This window comes from Sander lucioperca, chromosome 7 (genome assembly GCF_008315115.2).
Source record: "Sander lucioperca isolate FBNREF2018 chromosome 7, SLUC_FBN_1.2, whole genome shotgun sequence".
Taxonomy (NCBI): Eukaryota; Metazoa; Chordata; class Actinopteri; order Perciformes; family Percidae; genus Sander; species Sander lucioperca.
In genome coordinates, this window is record NC_050179.1 from 35,332,402 (window position 1) to 35,349,314 (window position 16,913).

The 16,913-nt window shown below is 41.4% G+C and overlaps 1 protein-coding gene across 1 annotated transcript in view; it reads right to left on the reverse strand.

Moving 5' to 3' along the window:
* The window catches only part of dldh (dihydrolipoamide dehydrogenase), a 17,539-nt gene extending 3,482 nt beyond the window's left edge, over positions 1 to 14,057 (reverse strand). The window contains exons 1-12 of the mRNA XM_031279850.2: positions 13,916 to 14,057; positions 11,830 to 11,905; positions 10,489 to 10,568; positions 9,739 to 9,807; positions 9,216 to 9,285; positions 7,933 to 8,033; positions 7,684 to 7,827; positions 5,077 to 5,178; positions 3,340 to 3,530; positions 2,853 to 3,023; positions 1,299 to 1,488; positions 176 to 313 (exon numbers count right to left, since the gene is read on the reverse strand). Coding sequence (XP_031135710.1) covers positions 176 to 313; positions 1,299 to 1,488; positions 2,853 to 3,023; positions 3,340 to 3,530; positions 5,077 to 5,178; positions 7,684 to 7,827; positions 7,933 to 8,033; positions 9,216 to 9,285; positions 9,739 to 9,807; positions 10,489 to 10,568; positions 11,830 to 11,905; positions 13,916 to 13,954 — 1,371 coding nt within the window. The 5' untranslated portion in view covers positions 13,955 to 14,057. The remainder of the gene's footprint in view (positions 1 to 175; positions 314 to 1,298; positions 1,489 to 2,852; positions 3,024 to 3,339; positions 3,531 to 5,076; positions 5,179 to 7,683; positions 7,828 to 7,932; positions 8,034 to 9,215; positions 9,286 to 9,738; positions 9,808 to 10,488; positions 10,569 to 11,829; positions 11,906 to 13,915) is intronic.
* Between the last annotated feature and the right edge of the window lie 2,856 nt (positions 14,058 to 16,913).

Below are 16,913 nucleotides of genomic sequence, written 5' to 3' on the forward strand. Positions count from 1 at the left end.
TGTGTATGTATGTGTGTGTGTGTGTGTGTCTGTTAATGTATGTATGTGTGTATGTATATGTATGTGTGTGTGTGTGTGTGTGTGTGTGTGTGTGTGTGTGTGTGTGTGTGGCTGGAGACGATTCCCCATTCCCGATTAAAACTCATTGACAGTTAGTTGTGCGACGTTCTCTTACAGAGCCGACGATGTGAGCTCCCAGCATCCTGTCCGTCTCCTTGTGGCTGAGGATCTTCACCATGCCGTCCGTGTCGGCGTTGGTCTTTGCTCGGCTGTTGGCTGCGAAGGGGAACTTGCCGACTTTGTACGGGACGCCCTGAGGGGGGAGCAGAGGAGCAGAGTCGGACTGTTAAAACACTGCTGAAACAATTTTTGTCAATCAATTTATCGTTAATAAATCTTTTATCAGAGCAAAAAAACTAAACAAAAAAAACGGTAAAAATGAGCTTTCGATTTTAACTACTGAAATCCAAAGCAGGATTGGCGATACCCCTCTGGCTGCTTCTATAATGTGCACAAATATATACTAATGTGTGTGACAAAAAGGAAATAAAAACAAGTGTTTAGACTTTTTTTTTTTATTCCTTTTTGTCACACAAAATTCATGGATGTTCAGTTGTTTTTTTTCCTACTTCCTCACTAAAACTCAGTCACTCCAGAAAAACTTAATTATGTGATCGCATAATTCAACGCATAATCAGCCAAAGTCTGCATATTTATGCGGGGGCCGCAATTTATTCTAATACGCCGCACTTTCGCCGCATAAATTGCCGATTTCCGCGCAAAATATGCGGGGCTTGCATGATTTCATAATTGCTGCATTTTCGTTGCAAAAAAGTCACACATATCTTAGCAGAAAGTTGAAAAATGTTGCGTTTACTTCACACAAGAGCAGCCATTTTCCCCTGTTGCCACGGGAACGTTATGAAGTGACGTAATTATGCGATGTTAACATCATCAAAAAGCTGCAAACCCCGCGAGGAAGCCATGATGAAACCGCAATTTTTGCAAGTTCCCGCAATTTTTGCAAGTTCCCGCAATTTCATCGCATAAAATTGCATAAATATCCCATCGCAATTTTTTAAGAAAACGTGCCGCATAATCAAGGATTTTTGCCAGCAACAATCACAAAAAAACTCCAACGGGTGACACCAAACTGCAACCATCCAATAAAAGAAGAGGGGGGTGGAAGAGACATATTTTGATGGGAAGTGACTACTGATGGCAGTGGAAATCAATAGTCAGGACATGGATTAAAGGTGATAGTTACATGAAGAGTGAATGGACATAGGAGCTCTCACCTCCTCTTTGAGCTGCTCCTCTGTCTTGCCCACCCAGGCCACCTCGGGGTGCGTGTAGATAACGGAGGGAACACAGTTATAGTCGATGTGAACGGCGCCGCCGGCCATGCCCTCCACCGTGATGATGCCCTCGTCCTCGGCCTTGTGCGCCAACATCGGCCCGGCGACCACGTCACCGATGGCATAAATACTGAGGGAGGAGAGGGAGAAAGTTTAAGGCTGCGTTTAGACTGTCTGCGAGAACGCAGGTCTTTCCATTCGTTTTGAATGGTGGTGGTGCGTTTAGCCTAAACTGAGTTTCTCAATTTTTGGAGAAACGCAACCCCACGTCACGCTGCAGTGGCCAATCACATTATTGGGCCCGTCCAATTTAACAACAAGTAGAACTATTCAGAGGTTACTGGACCAGTCCAGTTTAACTCCACATACTGTTGTGTTGATGGAGTTTATTGTCAAAACGTTCGCTTTCTTCTGAGTCGACTATTAAACCAACAGCTCCACCAAAAACGTCACCGCGGTGGGTCCGTTCTGATTGGACAACGTTCAACTTGTCAGTTCTGTCAGCTCATCGTCCTGATATCAAACTGGAAACATTAAAACTGGAAGTGAGTCAGTATAATATAATAATATACTATACTTTGGGTTTTGGTTTCCCTATCAAGAATGTCTTGTAACATTCATTTTGTTATTACATCTGTTAAGTGTCCTATAGTTCCTCTAATTGTTGTTCGGACAGACCTGCCCCCACTGCTAAAAAAAATCCTAAAAAGGAAGACCTGCCTATATGTCAGGGGTGTCAAACTCAATTTCACTAAGGGCCACACTGGAAAGAGAGAATCGCATCAAGGGCCAGACATGTAGAGTTTATTGACATGCTTTTATTTCATCGAAAAAGTAAAATATCTGATTGTCTCATACAGTCTTCTCACTTACAGTTTGGTCCACATAAATCCATGAAAACATGAGCAAAAAAGTTCCAAAGCCATCCTAGAATTTAGCAAATCAAGCAAAAACGATTACATTTTCTAAGTAGGCTAGCACACAGCTGACTCACAACAAGCTCTTTCACAGCCTGAATATGCAAACTCTCTGCTTCTGGGGGGATTTCTGAGTCTCAAAGTCGGCAAATTTGCCAAATTCTGCTTTGAGTGTCGCGTAATTCCAAGTTGAAAAACAGTTTCCCATGCACAACTAGGTGGGCCAAAATATATTGTGAACCTAGATTGATATGCGGGCCGGATCAGAATTAGCGAGGGGCCTTGAGTTTAACACATGTGCTATATGTTATCAGTGTTTACTTTAGGATTTTTTTTAGCAGTGGGGGCAGGTCCGAAGGCGATGCGCGTGCCAGCTCGCGGTGTGAAGCGCGTGTCCGCGAAATTCTCCGACATGCACTCTAACAATGCAGCCCTATTTCTGATACCGTGGGGGGCAGAAATGTTGCCGTGGGGGGCAGAAATGTTGCCGTGGGCGGCCGCCACGGTCAAATCAACATAGAGGAAACACTGATGTTATTATTGAATGTATACACAGACGGCCTGAGCCGGGTGGTACCTGGGTACTTTGGTCTGGAAGCGGTTGTTGACGGGGATGCGGCCCCTGTTGTCCAGCTCGATCCCGACAGAGTCCAGACCCAGGTTCTCCGTGAACGGCCGTCGGCCGATACAGACGAGCAGCACGTCGCACGTCAGAGTCTCGTTCTTCCCTCCGGCCGCCGCCTCCACTCTGAAACACACAAGGTCACAAACGGCTGCTGTCGTTTACATTTCAAATACAGAATATACTACTAGGGCTGAACCAGTGGGAGGAAAAATCTAATCGCCATTTTTCTGCCAGATATTGCGATTACAATTTGATTGCCGTCTTCCCGTAGACTACGCAACTTTTTCTTATATTTCAACGTTCTGCTTGTCTTTTTTGACGCTGACAGTTGCTTTTCCCGAACGTTTTTGTTCGAGCCCCTTATTAACTTTAAGACTTTTTTTTTACTACTTTTGAACCCTGAAAAACAGACTAATCCAAACAGGAGCCTTCTACTCACGCCACGTCGATCTTGCCGTCGGGCCTCTTGGTGGCTCCCAGGACTTTGGTGCCGAGCTTGAACTTGAATCCCTGCTTCTGCAGGATGCGCTGGAAGGTCTTGGACATCTCCATGTCGATGCCCATGCCGCCCACGTGGCCCAGGAACTCCACTGCTGTGACTTTAGAGCCCAGACGCTGCCACACTGACCCCTACAGGACGGGAGGACAAACACTTGTGACTCACACACTTTGGGCCCTGACTTGCACCCGGCGCAGCGCAAAGCAAAGCCCGACGCAAGTGTCTTTGCTAGTTTAAGACCGACGCAGTTGTCAATTTCCCGTCCAGCGCCCACATCGTTTAAATAGCAAATGCACCTGCGCCCATCTTTACGCCCATGGGCGTGCTGGTCTTACAGGGAGGTGTGTTCAGGTGCATTCTGTACACCGACCCTTTTTTCTGCCGTTAAACAAGCAAAAGTGGATTCGTACACGGCCTGAACGCAGCTGCACCAGGCGCTTCACGCCATGCGCTTAGATCATTAAAATAGGGCCCCAAAGACAGAGATGGTCCGATACCATTTTTTCCTTCCCGATACTGATACCAGTGTGTCATATATTTTATGTTTTAACAGCTGTATCAGGGTTTTCTCTGGCTTTGTGGAAGACTTGGGTGCACGGATTTAGCGTGCGGTTTAGGCGTCCTTCCTCAAGAAAATGTGACGTTTTTCAATAAAACAAAAGCAATTTCCCAATGTATTTTATGTGTTTGTGGGCTTTTGCGTCTCTCTGGAGTCGTGTTGTGTCTCCGTTTGGTCTTTTTAGTTTTCTTTGGGGTTGTTTTGTATCTTTGTGGTAGTTTTGCGTCTCTTTTCACATCATTTTGGAGCGTTATTATCACCATATCTGTGTCTGAAACGTTGGAAAAGCTAGAGCAGATAAGACATAAGTCACGCTACTCGAAAAGCTTAAAGACAAAACTTAAAGCTAAAGAAGTCCAACTACAATCATTAGACCTGAGAAAAGTCTTATAGTAACATTCGGCTTAGGTAGTGCACCTAAAAGATAAAGCTTGCACCAAAAATGGCTATGGGCAAACCAAAGTTGCACACATTAGTGGGTATGTTGCATCTTTTCTTGAATGTCTTTATTTTGTAATGTGTATATGGATTTTTGAAGTTGAATGAATTTTTAAGTCATGTGTGAATATTGTATATAGGGCTTTTGTTAATTTATTGATAAACGATGTACTTACTGTAGATGTAAATTTTATTATGCAATGTTTTGTGACCTGTGTGATCTTAGCCCGTGGGACTACGGATGGAAATTAGCCCTTGGCTACAATCCGGCATGTTTACACGCATGTGTTCCACGTTTGTTCATTAACATGCACTGTCCCAATCAAATAAATAATAAAAAAAACAAATAGGTGTGATTCATGGGGGAGGATTGGGGGGATTACAACTTGCCCAATAATCAAAACTAGGCTTTTTTAAACTCTCTTGTTCCATTTTAAGGTTTTTGTCGCGTTTAAACATTTTCTCGACACAATGTTGAACCCAAAGTAACGCCCTTGCTTGCATCACTTCATACGAGTCTGTAACATTCCTTTATTTTATCATTTTATAACTCCTTCTAAAAATCTTTCATTTTTGTACCCGTGATTTTGAGTTGTATAAAAACTGGTCTACTTTTGGGGTTCTACGCTCTGATTGGACGACAAACCGGCAACACTGAACCAGAATAAGGAGATGCTGACCAGCTCCACTCCGATGACTCCGGCTCCGATCACAATCATCTCCTCGGGAACTTTTTTCAGGGACAGAGCTCCTGTTGACGACACAATGCTGTCCTCATCGATCTACAAAAAGAAATGAAAACATACAACACTGTAAAGATGTTTTAACGCAGAGACACATTTCATTTTTACTAGGGATGTCCCGATCAGGTTTTTTTGCCCTCGAGTCCGAGTCATTTGATTTTGAGTATCTACCGATACCGAGTCCCGATCTGATACTTCTATAATAATTCAACTTTATAATACCTCCAGACCGCAGACATACTCGCGCTTTTCGCTTCAAGCTGCTTCCGTGTTCTACTTTGCCGGCATTTAACCAATAGCGTCTCTGCAACAAAGTGATGTCATGCCGCACTCGTTGCTGTTTCTGTGTGGAGTCAAAAGGGTCTAACTCTGGGCCACCGCATAACTATAGATGTGTTAAAAATAATGAGAATATATATACACATATATATCCCAGTCCTGATTGGGAGGTAACGTCCGATTCCGATCGAGTCTGAAACCACGTGATCGGGCCCGATTTCCGATCACGTGATCGGATCTGGAAATCCTTAATTTTTACATATCGTCACCTTCCTAAAATAATGACCTAAGTCATTTTTTCAGGTTTTTCAGAAAACACAAAAAAACTGAATAGCCTAAGTCACACGCTTGACATAGGCCATTATACTTAAGGTGTAGAATCACATGACCTGTTCAACTGAGGATGTAGGCAATTTTACCAGTCAAAATATTACTTTTGTGACATTATTTTAGGAAGGTGACGATATTTAACTTGAATCTGTTTGGGAGAAACTGAAGGATGAAGTGGTCCTTTATGTGTTCACCCCCCCTCTAAATCCTCCTCCTCCTCCTTCTTAAAAGCTAAATAAAGTCTCTAAAAAGCCTCTCGGCTCAGCTGGAAAATGCATCGTCACAAAGCTGAAAACAGGGCTGTTTTTCTGACACCGTGAAAAACTGGGAAAACAATTTATTTATGGAGCTGGCTTTGCGCATGGGGGATTTGTCACGTTGAAACACAAACTGCTCCAACAAAGTTGGAAGTGATATTTCACTGCATGTTGTAAGATTGAGATTTTCTTTAATTGTCCACATAGCATTGGCACGTGTATTTTTAAATCTTAAGAACTTTTAATATAAGTTTTGCAATTAGAGTTTAGGATCACAAAACCGGCTAACAAGATAATTGGCTGCTATTCTGCACATTTAGCATCAAAGTGCATGTCAGCGCTCACATTTAAATGTTATGCTCTTTCTGACCACAGGAGGGAGACTGGATAGTTTTTGTTGAAGTGAAGGGCTGTTTTGTGAGAGATTAATACAGTTGATTGTTAATGGAACAAAAACCTGTTCAACTGAGGATGTAAGCAATTTTACCAGTCAAAATATTACTTTTGTGACATTATTTTAGGAAGGTGACGATATTTAACTTGAATCTGTTTGGGAGAAACTGAAGGATGAAGTGTTCCTTTATGTGTTCACCCCCCCTCTAAATCCTCCTCCTCCTCCTTCTTAAAAAGCTAAATAAAGTCTCTAAAAAGCCTCTCGGCTCAGCTGGAAAATGCATCGTCACAAAGCTGAAAACAGGGCTGTTTTTCTGACACCGTGAAAAGTTTTTAAACTTTATAAGAGACATAGTTCTCACAGGACAGCGACGCTACAAACATGATGATCTTATAGAATATGATGCATTGCTGTAGATTAAACTACCCAGAGAATATAAAAGGAGCACAACCTTAAACATCTACAGCAGTGAAATGCCACATACACAGCAGGAATATTAATGCAGAAACAACCGACAGAACACTTTTTGAATGCAGGACTTTTACTTGACGTGGAGTTTTTTTCTGTGATCGTTGCGGGCAAAAAATCCTTGATTATGCGGCACGTTTTCTTAAAAAATGCGATGGAATATGCGGGATATTTATGCAATTTTATGCGATGAAATTGCGGGAACTTGGAAAAACTGCGGTTTCATCGTGGCTTCATCGCGGGGTTTGCAGCTTTTCGATGATGTTCACGTCGCGTAATTACGTCACTTCATAACGTCACTTCATAACGTCACTTCATAACGTGCCGTTATGCTGCTCTTGTGTGAAGTAAACAACATTTTTCAACCTTCTGCTAAGATATATGTGACTTTTTACAACGAAAATGCGGGGATTATGAAATCATGCAAGCCCCGCATATTTTGCGCGGAAATCAGCAATTTATGCGGCGAAAGTGCGGCGTATTTGAAAAAATGCGGCCCCCGCATATATATGCAGACTTTGGCTGATAATGCATTGAATTATGCAATCGCAAAAATCGCGTTTCAGCGCTGTAGTTTTATGTATCCGATGTATTTAGTATCAGAGCACTGCAGAATGTTTGGTTTTTGAAGCTTGAAAAGCTATGAATTAAACATCCTATATGGCTTTAATAGAAAAATGTATTTGATGCATCCTGATGCATCGAGATATCGAATCGAAGACATGATAATCGTATCGAATCGGGAGATCGGTGAAGATTCACACCTCTATGTCAGTGCTTTTGACTTTGGCTGTAAGGATTCAAACAGAGCCGTACCGGGATCCCGGGGAAGGGGGTGACCTCGGAGCCGGTGGCGATGAGGATGTTCTTGGTGTTGATGACCTGCTCGCTGCCGTCGTCTGCTACGGCCGTCACCTGGTTCTTACCCGTCACCCTCCCGAAACCGCTGACGTGGGTCACCTGAGGGGGGGGGGGGGGGTGATCAGCAGGTCAGAGTCTTAATAAGACGTTGAGTGAACAACTGATAAATTAAAAAAGGAGACGAGAGAGTAAATGAGGGCTGACTTTGTTCTGTTTGAATAGATGTGCGATTCCTCCGGTCAGTGCTTTGACCGCTCCGCTCTTCTGAGCCATCATCTTCTCAAGGTTCAACGACAGGCCTGAAACTGAGAGACACGCTCCGATCAGCGGACATTTTTCACCCTTTTACCGTCATTTTATACACGAATGTAGAGGTTGTCAGTCGGACGCCCTCGTCAGTGTCTCAGGCTACATTTACATCGCTACGTTTTGGTTAAAAAAAAAAAATTTTTTAAAAATGAATATCTTCTGCTACTTTTCTCCCTCTCATTCCCCCTGCTCTGGCGTTTCCCCCCCTCATTCCCCATGCTCTGACGTTCCCCCCTCTCGTTCCCCCTGCTCTGGCGTTCCCCCCTCTCGTTCCCCCTGCTCTGGCGTTTCCCCCTCTCGTTCCCCCTGCTCTGGTGTTTCCCCCTCTCGTTCCCCCTGCTCTGGCGTTTCCCCCTCTCGTTCCCCCTGCTCTGGCGTTTCCCCCTCTCGTTCCCCCTGCTCTGGCGTTTCCCCCTCTCGTTCCCCCTGCTCTGGCGTTCCCCCTCTCGTTCCCCCTGCTCTGGCGTTTCCCCCTCTCGTTCCCCCTGCTCTGGCGTTTCCCCCTCTCGTTCCCCCTGCTCTGGCGTTTCCCCCTCTCGTTCCCCCTGCTCTGGCGTTTCCCCCTCTCGTTCCCCCTGCTCTGGCGTTTCCCCCTCTCGTTCCCCCTGCTCTGGCGTTTCCCCCTCTCATTCCCCCTGCTCTGGCGTTCCCCCTGCTCTGGCGTTCCCCCTGCTCTGGCGTTCCCCCCTCTCATTCCCCCTGCTCTGGCGTTCCCCCCTCTCATTCCCCCTGCTCTGGCGTTCCCCCCTCTCGTTCCCCCTGCTCTGGCATTTCCCCCTCTCGCTCCCCGTTTTGGATACTGCAGGGTTGTGTTGCAGTCTCAACGGCCGCAACCGGAGACCTTTGGCAACACCGACACTCACGCCACCGTTTCTCCTCCTGATTGGGTCTTATCAATCCCGACGTGTCATTCTCCGAGACTAAAGCTACTAACGTTACCACGGCAACTATCAGCAACGGGCGGAGTATAGACCTACATGCTGCCTCCTGTTTATGTCCAGTATACCAGAATGTTGATGAGATATTTTGGTTTGGGCGTGTTAGTTTAAATGGAGATTAGTTCTTCTACTAGAGCTAAAAACACTCGTGTGCACAGAGATCACAGAACTTAAATGTAGCATGAGCTGACGCACTGAGCTACACAAAACGTCCCTTTAAAGTCCGGAGAAGTTTCTTACTTTCGATGCCTCTGCTTTCAAAGTCCTTGCCATGAGCCATGTGGTACAAGTAGGAGTTGTTCAGCAGAGCCTGCAGACACAAAACATCCATTAACACAGCCGGAGGAAAGTTGTTTTCACATCATATTTCTTATGTTCAACTATGTGTGTGTGCACAACTCTGCAGCTTTGTGAACTCAGACTATATAAAATGCTTTACAGGATATCTTGCCGTTTTAACTATTGGATAAATCCTACAGACATAAAAGACTAAAGCGTGATTTATGCCTCTGCGTAAAATCTACGCCGCGGCTACGAACGCAAGTAGCCCGACGTTCACCTCTCCAAAAATGTAACTACACGTCACAAGTATCTCGCCTGTGGCTTAGTAGCGTTGCATTTCCCCCCCGACTCATTTCATTGTTCTCCTTCTCCATAATCAAGGAGAGGGTTAACTTCTCCTGATTCTCTCTCTCTCTCTCTCTCTCTCTCTCTCTCTCTCTCTCTCTCTCTCTCTCTCTCTCTCTCTCTCTCTCATATTTACCTTGGAGGGGATGCAGCCGACGTTCAGACAGGTCCCACCCAGCGATGCATTTTTCTCAACACACACTGTCTGTCGAAGGAAAACAGAGATGTGAGAAGACCTGCATTATTTACATAATTAAAACATAATGTGAAAAAAGGTTTTTCCATCAGCTGGGATGAAGAGAATAAATGGGCCAGGTGAAGTTTTTCCAGAAAGAGATACACACCAGATGTTAAGCTGCCCAATTATAAGATATATATAAATATATATAGAAAAAAATCAAATACTCTCTCAGAGGATCAACCAGAAAATTCTACAAAAATTGGGACCCTTTACTGGCTTACTTTGAAAGACCTAGTGTAGAATGTCTTTCAAAGTAAGCCAGTAAAGGGTCCCAATTTTCTCTCTTAATAACTGCTAAGAATTGTAAAGCACAATAATTACACTATCTGCTGTCATGAGTAATAGAAGAATGGTGTTTCTTTGTTTCTTTATCTGTCCTCCTTTCCTCGGCACAAGGGTTTGTCGTGGGTGGGATGGGGTTAATAGAAAGATGTCTTGTTATAATTGACAATGTAATATTGCACTGTATATTGTACCTTCTCTAAAACATTAAAATACTTGTAAAAAACAAACTGTCAAGCAGGCGCAGAGACAGTTTTTGAACTATTGAAATAGTATTTTTTCAATGTGATGACGTTTCTCATCTAATTCTGGCAAAAGCAGACCTCCCCCATGTGTTGGTTTTCGTTGCTGAAGGCAGCTTACCTTGAAGCCGAGCTGTGCGGCTTTGATGGCAGCGACGTAGCCGCCCGGACCGGAGCCCACCACCGTGACGTCTGCATCGACTACAGAGAGGAAACAGAGACACTTTCAGCACGAGTTTACAACAGCAGCTCCGACCACAGAGACACAGGAGAGACCTCAGGTGTCCTAAGAGTCGATCTAACGTTTAGTTCCATCCATCCATCCATCCATCGTTCACAAAACCCACGGTTCGGTTCGTATCACGGTTTTAGGGTCACGGTTTTCGGATCTCGTTATTTATTCTTTTAATCTTTAACACTCCTGAAATATACTTCAGCATATGATATATAGCTTAATTATCCACAATGTAGGATACATTATTAAATAAGTATATAGTTATATCATGTAATCATGCACAAAGTGAATTTGACTTGACTTTAAGCACATTATTGGGAACATCTCTGAGGAAAGCTAGGTGAGATTTTGATACAGCGAGAGGTTAGACATTGATGATTTCAACATGCTTTTCATTTATTTGGCAAAAAAAGGAGAATGTGTATTGCCATCTACAGGAACTTATGTGCCTTTTTAGCACATGAAGATTGAAATATTACAGAACATCAATTGAAATAACTTGCATTTATCAAACTGCCAACTTCAGTGTAGCTCTTACAAAAATGTATCCTTTAAAAAGAAAAAGAGGAACTCTTAAAGCTCCGTCTTTTGAATAAGTCAGAATACGTTAAACATAAAAACAGTTTACATTGTTAGTAAATTTCCTATCCTGGCCTGGGCTGGGACACACAGTCATACGGTTTGATAAAGTACTTATTGGACTTATTGCACTTAAAATAACGAGCGTAGCTGTCAGGTCCTCCTGTATACGTCTCATCTCCGTTTTTTTCCTGCATCCACAGTGTGTGTTTGTGTGTGTGTTTGTGTGCGCGTCAGTCGCGGGGAGAACTGAGCAGCCCCGCCCGCTGCAGAGACCCGACAGGATCTAAACTGCAGCCACTTCAGCGACTTTAGAGTGGAAAAACGTTACAGTACATTGATGTTAAAATGTTTACAGGTTGGCAGGACGGTCTGTAATGTTTTGCACGGTCTTTAGCTGTACGTTTTGTTGGTGACAGACAGACAGACAGACAGACAGACAGACAGATAGACAGACAGATAGACAGACAGACAGACAGATAGACAGATAGACAGATAGACAGATAGACAGATATCCGTGAGGTTTGTTTTAAGTCAAATTTAGCATTTGTCACATTTCATTCTTAGCATAATTAGTGCCATATAGCTCTATGGTGTTTTTTGCCATATAGGGCTATAACTGTTTTTAAGTTTTGAAAGTCGTCTTACTTGCTGCTTTGTCGGCGTAGGTTCTGACGGACAGCGCTGTAGCTCCGTGCAGCTTGCAGGGCAGGTGGTGGCTCCGCTGTGAGGCAAACCAAAACAAGACAAGACCGTCAACCACACAACCATCCAAGGCAACGGAGGTTCCCAACCTTCCCTGTGCCGTTCGTTATCCAGGTCCCTTACCACAGTGGCGTAAACCGGCAGCTTTAAATCTTGTGTTTACCAGAAATGTGCTCATAAGTTTCTTGGAAATGAGTAATTAAGCATGAATAAGCATAAAAAATGCGTCATCAACTAAAGAAATCTTAGTCGACTAAGACCAAAACGACCGATTAGTCGACTAATCGACTAAGAGGTGGCAGCCCTATTAATACATATAGTCAAATATCTTTCACTATTATTTTTTGGTCATTTTTGTTGCTTTCTCAGACTATTTTTTTTAAACATTTGTAGGTTTTTGCAAAGTTTTGTTGCTTTTTAGTCATTCGTTTTGACTTTCAGTCTCTTCAAAAGTCAGACACATGCCTTCGGTGTGGAAGATCTGGGTTCAGTTCCCACTGCGATACATCAACCAACGTGTCCCTGAGTTGCTCCAGAGGCGTGCGACCTCTGACATTTAGCATATATAGCACATATAGCAATTGTAAGTCGCTTTTGGATAAAAGCGTCAGCTAAATGACATGTAATGTAATGAAAGTATTATCCAGAGGAACTCTGACTCGACAATAGCCTGCTTAGTAATTGTTTTGGGAATTTCCTTCAATGTAATTTCCTTGTTCTGTTTGTAGAAAACCACAGTAAAGAACTAAGTTGTTGTGCAGCTGTGGCAGTACAAAATGGGAAAGAGTGCAACTAATGAATGTATAAACAATAAAGATTATTAACAAGTGGAAAAAAAAACAAAATGTACACAATACCAGAAATGTAAACAGGTTAAATTTAAAAAGGGGAGCTAAAGTCAGGGTTAGATTTAGGGAAACTGGCATGTTACTTTGTTTACAGAAGACGGTAAGAAAGATAGGGAAGTAAAGGGAGGAAAGAGAGGGATGATGGGGGACAAATGAGAAGAGATGAAAGATGGACTCAACAAGGACGAGTGAAGTTGGCTGCTGAAACAGTGAAAGTGGCCGTTGTGTCTTTTTGGGGATTTAACCAGAAAATAAAAAAATTTTAACGACCAGAGTCTGTTTCCAACCGAGGACTGAATGCACGGTATCTATAGCAACTGTTAGCTCTCAGCTGTTAGCCCTTTCATCTGTCAGAGCTGCGCATCAAACCTGAAACTCGTCATTAGCCTTTCCAGCTACGCAGGCTGCTAACGCGCTGGCTAGTTGCCAAGCAAACATGTTTAAATATGTGATATAAAGACCATAATCGTGAATACACTTCTCCAAAGAGAGAGTAATGTGCTATTTGGCTCATGAATCTGTGAGACGACACGGCCATGAGTGGCTGAGCCTCTGACATAAGCTCACTCAGAGTTAGCATTAGCTAACCACTGCTAACTAGCTTAGCATGCTAACATGCATCGTAGGGAGAGCTGTCAACTGTAACGTCGATTAACGAGTTAAGTTAACGTTACATATATTGCGTCAAGCGTTATAAGAAACCATTAAACTTAGCATTCAAAAATATCCCGCAACGCTCAAATTAACTCAAAAAGTTAACAATTTAGAGACGAAGTAACAAACTTGACTTACGTTAAGGTTACCCTTTTCCATGATGTGTACCAATATCCAACAACAAAAGTCGTAATTTTATTTAAATGTGGGGGTTTTTTTAAAAACTTTTTCGCGCCGAATTAACAAGGATAAGTTAATAAATTAGACAATGTATTAACTACATATCAAAGGATATATTTATTTCGCCAAAAACCACAACAACTTAGAATCGCACTTTTTTCCAGTGAAGTCTGGCGTTACGTTCTCTCCCTACGAGTTCTCCGGAGCTGTTAGCTAACATGCTAGCCAGGCCCGGGCCACAAGTCTAAAACTACCAGTTTCCCCAGGAATAACATCCCAGTGGGCCCAGTTAGATGCAGCTCCTGACAACATATGCTGGCTAGTATATTAATAATATCCGTCCTTACCGTGGCCAGGGAGCGGTATAACTGCGTCCAGCTCTGCATTTTGTCTGTGTCCCCTTACCGGATCTGTAACCTACAACAGGCCGATCAGCCAAGGACTCCTGTCATTGCGCATGCGCAGTACCAGTCGACGAAAACACGCCCTAAGTCGCGTCTATTTGACGTCCATGATTGCGAAAGCTGAAAAATTGTTGAAACCAGTCTAGCTAGAGTCTTGCTTTGGAGGAATATGTTGTTGGGTCTGAAGTAATTTTGCTCTTGACATTGTCCCTGTAAGACTAAAAAAACAAACTTAACTGCATTATTCATGTAATAAAACTTTGATAAGCAATTATTTTCAATTATATTATTTTTGCACAGAATGGAGGAGAGAAAATGTGAATTTTGAGTCCCGTACTAAAGCTTTTGGGGGAAATTGTGATATTTGACAATATGATGAAAAAACATCTTTTTGTAGGAAACACAATGAAGGAAATAAAGAGGGAAGAAAGGTAAAAGGGAAGCCTGTTAATATAGGGCCACGTTATAAATGAAAGACCGACTATGGCAGCACACAACCCCGACATGAAGGTCAGTGCAGTGAGACAGGTAAAGCTGGAAAATAAATCTATAAAGAGTCCTGCAAAATACTTCAAAATACTTCAATTAGAACTGCAGAAACCTTTTATACTTCAGAAAGAAATGGATTTATTGCCAGTTAAGTAGCACTTATTAGGGATTTGCTTTGGTTGATGGTACATACATAAAAACAATATTATAAAAACAACAATAAATATAGAACCAAATAACACACACACACATATACATACTTACACACATATACATACATACACACACACACATAAATACACAAACACGCATGCACACACACACACACACATATACATACTTACACACACACACACACACACACACACACACACATATACTTACACACACACACGCACATGTATACATACTTACACACACACACACACATATACATACTTACACACACACACACACACAAACTTACACACACACAAACACAAATATATACACACACACACACATATACATACTTACACACACACACACACACACAAATATACATACTTACACACAGACACACATACAGTATATACATACATACACACATATACACGCACATATACATACTTACACACACACACACACACATATATATATATAAATACATACACACACACATATACACACACACACACATATATATATATATATATATATATATAAATACACACATATATATATATATATATATAAATACACACACACATATATATATACACATATTATATATATATATTTATATATAAATACACACACACATATATATATACACACATATACATATATATATATATACACATACACATATATATATATATATATATGTATGTGTGTATATATATACACACATATATATATATATACACATACATATATACACATACATATATATATATATACACACATACATTATATATATATATATATATATATATATATATATATATATATATATATATATATATATTATATACACACATACATATACATATATACACATACATATACATATACACACATACATATACATATACACACATACATACATATATATATATATATATATATATATATATATATATATAAATACACACACATATATATATATACACATATTATATATATATATATATTTATATATAAATACACACACACATATATATATACACACACATATACATATATATACACATACATATATATAAAAATAAATACACACACACCTATTTAACATTCAGGAAAAAAGAGGCTGTGTGGTTAGTGCAGGATTATGTACAAAAATGTAGATGGATGTGCAGAGGACAGGATGTAGGGTTACAGTTCATGTTCTTTTGTATAACAAACAAAAAAATAATGTCATAAATAAAAGAAGTGACAACTGTACAACTACCCCGGTGATGGGGCAACTTGTCACAAATGCACATTCTCTACTTAACTATTTATAACCACATATTAAAGTGAGATGAAAAAATTCAAAAGATTATACAACTGTGCACAAGGATCTATTCTTTAATCTTTAATTTGATATGGAAAACGACTGATTGTGAAGTACTGATACCGAGAAATTGAGGGTGTGACAAGACACCCCGCTCTCCTAAACGTAGGTTACTAAACAGAAAGGAAGTAGCCTAATATAAAACGGTACTAATAGGATTTTGGTTCTATTATTTCATTAACTATGTCAAGCAATGTGTTTATGGAAGAGGATTTGGGCTAATGTGAGAAATGAATTTGAGTTCTTGAGTTTAAATTCTGGCTTTTTTGTCAGAATTCAGAGTTAAAACTTTAAAGTCCTTTTTTTTAAACTTCTGAAAGTCAGACTTTTTTCATTTTTCACGTGTCTCTAATCCTTTTACGTATGCAACACCACCCAAAAATGAAGTGTTTATTGTTTTCAGTTCAGCTAGAGAAGCTATCTGGACAAAATATCACCCAAAGAATCCTGTTGTAGACATTTGAAATTCTTTATTGCAAGAAAAGGTACATTGTATGCACGTAAATCATACAGAACAGCAGGTAAGGGATAATGCAGAGCGAGGCGGTTGTTATAGGGTCTTCCTGTCAGTATTTTAAAAGGTCCCATGGCATGAAAATGTCACTTTATGAGGTTTTTTAACATTAATATGAGTTCCCCCAGCCTGCCTATGGTCCCCCAGTGGCTAGAAATGGTGATAGGTGTAAACCGAGCCCTGGGTATCCTGCTCTGACTTTGAGAAAATGAAAGCTCAGATGGGACTTCAGATACAGTATTAGAGGACCACTAAGGTCTATATAAAAGAGACTTCAGATACAGTATTAGGGGACCACTAAGGTCTATATAAAAGAGACTTCAGATACAGTATTAGGGGACCACTAAGGTCTATATAAAGAGACTTCAGATACAGTATTAGGGGACCACTAAGGTCTATAT